Consider the following 10,021-nt stretch of genomic DNA (forward strand, 5'->3'; position numbering starts at 1 on the left):
ATATTATTATATTATAATATATTATAATTATATATTATATATTATTTATTTATATTTACATATTTATATACTTTATAAATATATAAGCTTTTGCTAAGAAGGAGGGCCCGCACTCATCAGCTGAGCTCCATGGGAGTCCCGCTTTCCCAGTAGCGAAGTTGGCCGCAGCCCATGTCCTGCTCCCCAAACCCTACCTACATTTGTCACTCTAGTGTCCGAAGGGAGGTTCGATGGAAGTTCCCCTCTGGGCCCGTGTTTGACTGCTCTGCTTTAGATCCACATTAGACACCCAGTTTGATATTTCCGAAAAGCCCCTGGAGATTTAAGATTGGGGCCAGCAGGCAGGTTGAGGCAGCACAGGTAGGTTTGGATAGAGAGGGTCAGGAAGTCCTTGAAAGCTGATGAGATCTTGTAAAAAAGAGCCGACGGTCCAGGACGGAGTCCACTGTTAGGGGGTGTGATCCCCAGCAGGATACAGGAGACGGAGGAGAAGCTGTCAGGGAGGGAGGAGGAGAACCAGGAAGTGGAGGGGGCCCCGAAAACCTAGAAGGAAAGAACATCAAGAGAACGATGGGCCGTGTCTGAGGTCAGAGCAGAGATCATGGATTCAGCCTCCAAGAGGGACTTGGTAACCCTGGGGGGAGCGGGGCTGGTGGATTGTGGGAGCCAAAGAAGGGGGTAACGGGAGAGGAAGCGGGCGTTCCTTGTCTGGGCAGCTTTTCCGGACGTGAGATGGAGGATGAGAGTTAGTGGGATCAAGTGAGGGTTTTTTCAGGATGGGCCCAGGGCCTGTTGGTAGACAGTAGGAAATGAGTTGGGAGAGAGGGAAAGGTGGAGAATAACTCAAAGTGGGGACGACAGAGAGGGGGGCAGGAGGTGGGATGGCATGGGGATCCCCTGAACAAGGACAGGGGCCAGCCTTGGTAGGGAGTGAGATCACTATAAGGCAGAGGAGAGGAGGAGGGGAGAAAAGGGTTATAAGAGATAACCCCCAATTTTTTTTTTTTTTCTGTACAATGAAAGGCAACGTTCTCAGCTAAGGAGACTGAGGGAGAGCCAAGGATGTCCATCATCATTATTATTTAATGTTGTGCTAGAATTGCTGGCTATAACAATAAGAGGAAACAAAGAAATGGAAGGAATTAGAAGAGGCAAGAAGACAAAACTCTCTTTGGTAGATGATATGATGGTGTTCATTTAAACTGAAAGACTAATCAAAACTGTTAACAACTTCAGCAAGAAAATAAAGTCACCAAAATCATTGGCTTTTTTTATATGCTACTAACAAAACCCATAAGGGAGAGATAGAAAGAGAAATTCCAGTTCTTACTATTTCACAAAAACTGTTGGGAAAATTGAAAATTAGGCTGGCAGGAACAAGGCATAGACCAGCATCTCACACCTCATACCAAGATGAACTCAAAATGGATGTATGATTTAGACATATGGGAAAAAGCAAAATGGTGGAGTATGGAAGAAACTATGTCAGATCTCTAGGTAGGGGAAGAGATCATCACCAAACAAGAATTTGAGAGTTTCCCAAAAGGTAAAATAGATAGTTTTAAATTATAAAAATCGTCAAATTAAAGGTTTTGCACAAACAAAATAAATGCAGCTAACATTATTGTTTTTAAAATATATTTTCATTTATTTTATTAAATATTTCCCCAAAATGATGAATTTAAAATTTTCTCCTTCTTTCTTGACCCTTCCCCCTCTTGAGAAGACAAGTAATTTGATATTAATTATACATGTAAAGTTGACAAACATCTCCATATTTGTAAAAAAAAAAAAAAAAAGACAAAAAAGAAGAAAAATAAAGAAAAATTTTTAAAAAGGGTAGGCTTCAATCTATATTCAGCATTGATCAGTTTTCTCTCTGTAGGGAGACAACATTTTCCATCATGGTTTCTTTCATTACTCTCTCTCTCTCTCTCTCTCTCTCTCTCTCTCTCTCTCTCTCTCTCTCTCTCTCTCTCTCTCTCTCTTTCTTTAATAGCTTTTTATTTACTAGATATATGCATGGGTAATTTTTCAGCATTGACAATTGCAAAACCTTTTGTTCCAATTTTTCCCCTCCTTCTCCCCTTCCCCCCATGGTAGGTTGACCAATACATGTTAAATATAAGTTAAATACAATATATGTATACATGTCCAAACATTATTTTCCTGTACAAAAAGAATCGGACTTTTTCATCACTGTCTTGAGTCAATATAGCTAAAATTATAAGAAAAGAGAAAAAAATCTTTGCAGCAAGTTCCTCTGATTTCTTACACATATAGGGAGCTGAGCAAGATTTATAAGGATAACAGCTATTCCCCAATGAATGAATGACTAAAGGATAGGACCAGACAGTGTTCAGATGAAGAAATCAAAGCTATTGATAGTCACATGAAAAAAATGTTTTAAATAGCTAATAATTAGAAAAATACAAATTAAAACAACTCTGAGGTGCTAACATTGATCAGATTGGCTAATTTGATAGAAAAGGCAAATGATAAATGTTGGAGGAAATGTGGGAAAACTGGGACGCTGATGCATTGTTGGTGGAACTGTGAATGGATCCAACCATTCTGGGGAGCAATTGGGAACTAAGTCCAAAGGGCTGTCAAATTGTACATATCCTTTGATCCAGCAATTCCAATACTAGGTCTGTCTCCCGAAGAGAGCCAGGAAAAAGGAAAGGGATCTCTGTACAAACCTATTCATAGCAGCTCTGTTTTGTGGTGGCAAAGAATTGAAAATCTGGGGGAGGAGCGTCAGTGGGGGACGGCCAGTGGATGGAACAGAATGCTGCTGTGGAATAGGGCTGGCAGCAACACTGGGTGACCCCCTCCTCCGGGATTGATGTGCCTCAGAAGAGGCTGAAGGGCCCAGACCGTCCCCCTCCAGGGGGGCTGGGCTGAAGGCAGACCATGCTGAGGATGTTTCTTTGGCTCCGTTCCTCTACAGGTGTTTGGGCTTTCTTGTTAAGGGCCGGGTGAGGGAAGCAAGAAAATTGAATTTTTAAAAGGAAAGAAAGAGGGGCGGCTGTTCCCTAAGTTCCCTCCCGGCTCGAACCCTCCAGCTGCACCTTCGTGTTCTTGATTGTTAAGGGAGTCATGCACAAAGCTCTGGGGGCTCAGGTGGGGCTCACCCATCCTCTTACTGGTGAGGAAACAGATTTAGAGGGGAAGGGGCAAATGTGGGGGGGGGGTCGACGACCCCCAAGCCGAAGAGCCCTCACTTCTATAGGGCTGGGACTCCTGGCTTTCCCCCAGGGATTTTTCTGACAAGGAATCACTGACTCATAGGACTGGGAGACTCTAGAATGTGGAATGCCAGGGCTGGGAGGGGGCTGAGAACAGGGGAGGTCAGAGCTGGGGGAGGCTTAGAATTGAGGATGTCAGATCCTTAATTGGGAAGGTCCCTAAACTCCTGAAGGGGTTCTGTAATCCAGATCACTCTGTTCACAAATAGGGGTCCCGGGCCTTCAGTTGAGGCTCAGCTCTCTGGGGGCCTCCCCTGTCTGGGGCCATGCCCCCCTGTCCGGCTCCTTCCCCCACCACGGGCCTCCAGGCTCCCGGCCAAGTGGGCAGCTTGCCCTGGGCTGGCCGGCTCATCGCTGCTGTGCTGACTCACGGACTGAGCATGGGGGTGCTGGGGTTCCTGCGCGGGTGGAGGCTCCTGGACTACAAGACAGAGAAATATGTCCTCACCAGGAACTGGTGGGTGGGGGCTTTGCAGAGGGTCCTGCAGCTAGGCATCCTGGGATATGTAATTGGGTAAGAGAGGGGGGTCACTGTGGGGGAGGGATAAGAGATGGGGGTCACCATGGGGGAAGGGTAAGAGAGGGGGGTCACTGTGGGGAAGGGGTAAGAGAGGGGGGTCACCATGGGGAAGGGTAAGAGAGGGGGGTCACCATGGGGGAAGGGTAAGAGAGGGGGGTCACCATGGGGGAAGGGTAAGAGAGGGGGGTCATTGTGGGGAGGGGTAAGAGAGGGGGGGTCATTGTGGGGAGGGGTAAGAGAGGGGGGTCACTGTGGGGAAGGGGTAGGAGAGCAGGGGTCATTGTGGAGGAGGGTAAGAGATGGGGGTCACTGTGAGAAGGAGGTGAGAGCAGGGGTCACTGTGGGGGCCGTGGGGGTCAGGAGCAGGAGCCACAGCCTGGGCTCGGCTCCCCGGCAGAGAACTGGGGACATCCTTTGCCTTGCTGTCTGCGGACCTCAGCTTCCTCCTGTAACCTTTGGGATCTGGGCCCTGTGAAAGGAGAGAGGGGAGGGGGCTCAGGAGGGTCCCCTTGGCCGTGTTCAGGGTAGGATACTGAGCCCGAGGCCCCATCCCTCTGGAAGTCAGGCTTGGACGCTGAATGTTCCCTTTGCCTCCCCCTGCCCAAGGCAGAGGCTGCCCCTGTGGGTGGTGAGCTCCCCGTCCTCCCTGGTGTTCAAGCATTGGCTTTAGGGTCCTTGGCCTAAAGGCTGGACTCCTGACCTCTGGTCTCTTCTGGGCCAGAAGGGCTGGAGGACAGAATTCTGGGTCGGGGACTTTGTGGGAAGGGTCTCAGGCCGCCAAGAGGCCCGTGGGCCGTGCTGGACCAGCCTCCAAGTCCCCCTCGGATCCCTCCTGGCTTAAGTCCCCAGCTGAGCCTTTGGCAGCCGCCTACCTCAGTTTCTCCACCTGTACAATGGGAATACCGATGACGGCCGTGGCAGTGTTTGTAAAGGGGGGGCTCTGATCCTCCTCCAGAAGCCGCCCATGGGGGTCCTGGGGACCCCTGGGGTACAAAATTAGTAACAAAGGAGCCTGCGGGCTGGCTTTGGATCTCAGCCTTGCCAGTTACTAGCCCCGTCTCTTCTCTCCACACCGGGAGGGCAGCTTGGGCTGGAAGGGTCCCTGGGGGAGAAGGAATGGTGGGAATGAAGGCTGGGGGTTGGGGGAGGGGAGAAAGTCTCCTCGGAGGGTCCACCTGCCTGGGGCGGGGTGGGGGCACTGTGGCGTGTGAGGGGGCAGGGAGCAGAGCACTCCATGGCTAGTGGGGGGGGCACAAATTCAGGTGTGGATGCCCCCGGGCCCCGGCACTCCCAGGTGTTGGGTCTGACCCCTTGTGGCCTTCAGCTTGGTTTGGGCCCCAAAGCGCTGGGTCCTTCTCCAAGACCATTTGTGGGGAAAACTCAAGAGGGCCCTTCTCTCTTTGGGGAGGGGCCTTGTCTCTTTGGGAGCCCTTATTTCTTGGGGGACCCTTATCTCTTTGGGGGCCCTTATCCCTTGGGGGGGCCTGCTCCCTCCTCCTGCCCTGTCCCTCCCTGCCGCCTCAAAGGTGGCTTCTGGGAAGGCCCGCTGAGCCACCGTGGGGGGGAGGGGCCTCCAGAGCCCCCTTTGTCACCGCCCCGGACTCTGCCGCGCAGGTGGTCCCTGCTCCTCCACAAGGGCTACCAGGAGAAGGAGTCTGATCTGCGGGTGTCCGTCATCACCAAGCTCAAAGGCGTGTCCGTGGCCCAGATGGAGGCCCTGGGAAGCCGCGTGTGGGATGTGGCCGACTACACGAAGCCGCCCCAGGTGAGGGTCTCCTTCCCGCCCCGAGGCCGCCTTCCTCCCGCTGAGACCAGGCTCGCCAGGTTCCCTGCTGGACCCCGCCCCCCTTGTGAGCCCCCCCCCCCCCCCTTGCAGGGGTGTCCGGGATGAACCACAGGAGAGCTAAGGGAGCCTCAGGTGGGGCCGGAGGGGTTGTGTGTGTCCGGTCTTGGGAGTGTCTACACCTGGTGGTACACTTGTTTCTGGGGGTGGCGCTGACTCCTCAGGGTGAGACCAGTCACCAAGCGGAGGACCAGGGAGGAGCCGCCCGGCTGGGCCGGGAGCAGAAAGCACACCCCCAGGAGAGGCTACTTAGGCGCCCTCTAAATTTCAGCTCCTGAGGGCAAGGCTCTGCGCGCTGTGCCTTAGTTCCACTCCCGAGGCGCCGCCCAGCTCCAGCTCTGAGTCCGGGGTCCCCGGGACCATTCTCAGCTGGCTCTCTCCCTCCAGGGAGAAAACGTTTTTTTCCTGGTGACGAACTTCCTCGCCACCCCGGAGCAGGTGCAGGGCAAGTGTCCAGAGGCAAGTCCCTGCGTGGGGCGGAGGGATCTCCCCTCCGCCTTCCCTAACGGGGCGTCCCAGTCTCCCTTTTCCTGTCTCCCCCATTTCCCCCTGAGTGGGGGGGGCTGCTAGCTCCCAGTCTCCCTTCTCTCTCCTCCCCCATTTCCCCTTGATTCCCGGGGGCTGCTAGCTCACAGTCTCCCTTCCCTCCGCGGCCCAGCACCCCTCGGTGCCCCTGGCTCCCTGCTTGGCTGACGAGGACTGTCCTGCGGGAGAGACGCTGAGCCACAGCCACGGTACCTGTCTTACGCCTCCCCCCCCTCCCAAGGGCCTCGGCCCCCACCTGTGGGCCCTGGGGTGCCGAGCACTGAGGGCTGGCGGGTGCCCTGGCTCCTCCGGACCTCAGCCAGGCTGGAGTCCAAATACTGAGGGTCATCTGTGCGGCTTCAATGGCCAGGTCTCAGTTTCCCCTTCTGTAAAACTGAGGGAAGGGGCTCGGGTCCCCCAGGTCCTCCCTGCTTGCTCTCTGGGTCCTGGGCCCGGTTCGGCCCGGGCTTGGAGAGCAAGGACTGGGCTGGCTTCCGTTCCAGGAATCAAAACCGGGAGGTGCGTCCCTTTTAACTCGTCCTACCAGACCTGCGAGATCTGGGGCTGGTGCCCCGTGGAGAGCGGCCCCGTGCCCAGGTGTGCCCGTCTGCCCGTCCCTGGGGCCTCCGGGGCAGCCCCCGCAGCCCCCGCTCGGGGATCCCGGAGCCCCGGGACCAGTCCTGTGGGTGCCGGCTTCCCGCCCCGTCTCCCCGCCTCTGACATGGGGCGAACCAGAGTCCTTTGCGCGGGTTAGAAAGGGAAGGGGATGGAGAAGTCCTGGGCGGGGGCGGGAGGGGCTGGGGCTCCCTGGCGGCTTGTCCTGGGGAGGTTCCCTCGTAAAGGGGGGGCCTGGGAGGCCGGGCGGGAGGGGGCCCCGGGGGGCGGCCTCCATGGTCTCGGGGTCCCCTCCCGAAGGAAGCCCCAGCTGCTGGAGGCGCAGAACTTCACCCTCCTCATCAAGAACTCCGTCACTTTCCCCAAGTTTAACTTCCTCGCGTAAGTGGCGGGAGAGGGTGGGGGAGGGGTGGGGCTCGGGGAGAGCCTCCTCTGACGCCGAGTGAGGGGACTGAGTTGGGGGACCTCTGACACCCCCAAGCTTGGACTTTGTTTTCTCATTCCCTCCCGGCCCCGACGCCCCCCATCCCCAAGCCCCTCCCGGCCCCGACGCCCCCCATCCCCAAGCCCCTCCCGGCCCCGACGCCCCCCATCCCCAAGCCCCTCCCGGCCCCGACGCCCCCCATCCCCAAGCCCCTCCCAGCCCCGACGTCCCCCCTTCTCAGGCCCCTCCCGGCCCCGACGTCCCCCCTTCTCAGGCCCCTCCCGGCCCCGACGCCCCCCCGTTCTAAGGGCCCTTCTAGGTTCTAGGGCTCCCAGCTCCGGGGCTCGGTGGAATTCTGGGTCACGAGCCCCCTCTCAGTGTGGGGGACCAGCCCCCCCGCCCCCCGGCGCTTCTGTCCCTCAGGGCCAACACCCTGGAGACGCGGGACACCGGGTACTTCAAGCGCTGCCGGTACCACGCGCTGGCCAGCCCGCTCTGCCCCGTGTTCCGCGTGGGGGAAGTGGTGGCGGCGGCCGGGGGCGACTTCGAGGACCTGGCCCTCCTGGCAAGTGGCGCGAGAGCTCCCGCCCCCGCCCTGAGCCCGGGCGGGTCTGTCCTCCGGACCTACCCTGGGTCCCCTCCCCCCTGGTCTGCTAGACCCGCCCTGGGGGGCCCTGGAGGGCTCCTGCCCCTGGCTGGGGGAAACAGGGATAAAAACTGGGGACAGTGGAGAGCCCCGCATCCCTCAGGGCCCCAGTCTTAGTTTCCTAATCTGTAAAATGGGCGGGCCTCTGAAATTGGATTCCTTGGGAGCCTTGGGTCCCGGCCGTGCCAGTGCGGGCCCTGGGGAAGCCGAATGCCCCCCTCCCCCGCCCGCGCCTCAGTTTCCCCATCTGCAGATCCAAGGGGCCCCTTCCGGGGGCTCTGCTGGCGCTGACCACTGGGCGCTCGATCTGGGCAGGGGGGAGTCGTGAGGATTCAGATCACCTGGGACTGCGACCTGGACCGCCCGGGCAGCGAGTGCCGGCCCCGCTACTCCTTCCGGCTGCAGGAGAAGGGCCACAACTTCCGGTGAGTGACCGTGGAGGTCGAGCCTGTGCGGCCCCCCCCCCCCCGGGCTCATTCCGTGCTGGGGAGCGGGCCCTCGTGCGGTCTGCGGTTCGGTGCCGCCGTCCCCCAGGTCCGCGCCCCTCCCCCTCAGGGCCTCGAGCTGCCGCCAGCCCCCCACCCCCGACTGTGGCCAGCCAGAGCCCTGCCCTTCAGGGCCTGTGTCTCCGCCGTCCAGGGCAGCTGCACACTGGTGGAGGCCGCCAGGGAGGGAGGCCCGCAGCCTCTTCAAGCTCTTTGGGATCCGGTTCGAGATCCTCGTGGCCGGGCAGGTAGGGCGGGAGCCGGAGGGTCAGGGGGTCTGGGCCAGCCGCGAACTGGGCTCCCTCTTATCAGAAATGCCCCTCAGGGAGCGCCGTGCCCCGTGGGGAGGATCGGGCTGGATCGGGCTGAAGCGGGGGAGGCTGGGGAAGAGGACCTGGGCACTTCCTGCCCGTCTGCCCGACCCTGGCCGCAGGGCCGCCTGCAGAGGCCGGACTGGGCTGTTCCCGGTACGCCCCCCCCCCCCCCCCCGCGGGAGTCCCGAGGGCAGCCCACCCCTTGGGGAGGCCGGTGTCCTGAGGCCCGTCTTTTTCCAAGGCCGGGAAGTTCAGTGTCATCTCCACGGGAATCACTCTGGGCACGGGAATGGCCCTGCTGGGGACGGTGAGTGGGGGCGGGGTTAATGGCCTGGGAGGGGGCGGGGTCTGGGGGCCTAGGAGGTGGGCTTGTCCCCAAGCCTCTGGAGAGTCCATTAAGGTTTGAGGGTGCCCCTCCCCCACAGGCCACCTTCCTCTGCGACCTGCTCCTGCTCTACGTGGACCGACAGGCCCCTTTCTATTGGGGGGAGAAGTATGAGGAGGTGAAGATCCCCGTCCTCCTGCTCTCCCTCCTCCTCCTCTTCCCTTCTTTACCTCCCCCTCCTCTTTCTCCTTCCTTCTCTGGATTGGGGAAGGGGGCCTCATCTGAAGCCAGAAGGGACCTTGGGGGGCCTTCTCATTGGCAGCTGGGGTCTCCCAGTGTGGCTCTGGAGGTGACTGAGGGTCCCACATGTACCCGAGTCGGGCACCCCTGCTCTCCCCAGCACGAGTTTGGGGTGGGGGGCTTGTCCTGCCTGGGCCAGGGGTCCCACATGGGTCACTGACGGGCAGAGCAAGCACATAACCTGCTGGCTTCTGCCAGGGCCGGTCCCATGGGGCCGGCGCTACCTGAGCCAACCTCCCCCCCCCCTGCAGGCCAAGGCCCCCAAGGGCAAAGGGGAAGCTGAGCCCATGCAGGCCTCAGCACCCGGGGACAGGGAGATGCCCCGGCGATCTCTGGGGCCGGTGAACCAAACGGCGGGCACGGCCTAGCCCAAGGCTGCCAGGAGGAGCCCGTCGGACACCGGGGCCACATTCCAGGGCCTCCAAGGCTGGGACCCAGGACTGGGAGACCCTGTGACCCTGGACACACCCTGAGCAAGAAGCTGGACTCCTCCTTTCTTGGGGTTCCCGGACCTCACTGCGCCTGTTTCCAGCTCTGCTAAAGGGGACTCAGACCAGGAGCCCCCAGAGGCTGGGGCCATCCACGGGCCCCAACCCTCTCATTTCCTCTGACTTAGAACCTGCCCCCTCTGCCTGTGGGGTTCTCCTGGCCCCTGCAACAAGGAGAGAAGCCCTTCCTCACCTCTGTGCTTTATTGGGGTGCATGTCAAATTGGGGGGAATCTGTGCCCAGACCTCAAGTGTGCCCTGGAAGAGCCTCTGTGGCGCTCACGCA

The 10,021-nt window shown here is 58.6% G+C and overlaps 1 protein-coding gene across 1 annotated transcript; it reads left to right on the forward strand.

Moving 5' to 3' along the window:
• The first annotated feature begins 3,517 nt into the window (after nt 1-3,517).
• P2RX6 (purinergic receptor P2X 6) lies at nt 3,518-9,928 on the forward strand. Its single transcript, XM_074268448.1, has 12 exons — nt 3,518-3,765; nt 5,386-5,536; nt 6,002-6,073; nt 6,273-6,348; nt 6,643-6,736; nt 7,055-7,135; nt 7,602-7,743; nt 8,140-8,249; nt 8,464-8,557; nt 8,865-8,930; nt 9,049-9,126; nt 9,500-9,928. Exons 1-12 carry the CDS (start codon nt 3,518-3,520, stop codon nt 9,614-9,616), a joined length of 1,329 nt encoding a protein of 442 aa, XP_074124549.1. The 3' UTR covers nt 9,617-9,928.
• Nucleotides 9,929-10,021: the final 93 nt, after the last annotated feature.

The sequence above is a fragment of the Sminthopsis crassicaudata genome, chromosome 1, assembly GCF_048593235.1.
Source record: "Sminthopsis crassicaudata isolate SCR6 chromosome 1, ASM4859323v1, whole genome shotgun sequence".
Lineage (NCBI taxonomy): Eukaryota > Metazoa > Chordata > Mammalia > Dasyuromorphia > Dasyuridae > Sminthopsis > Sminthopsis crassicaudata.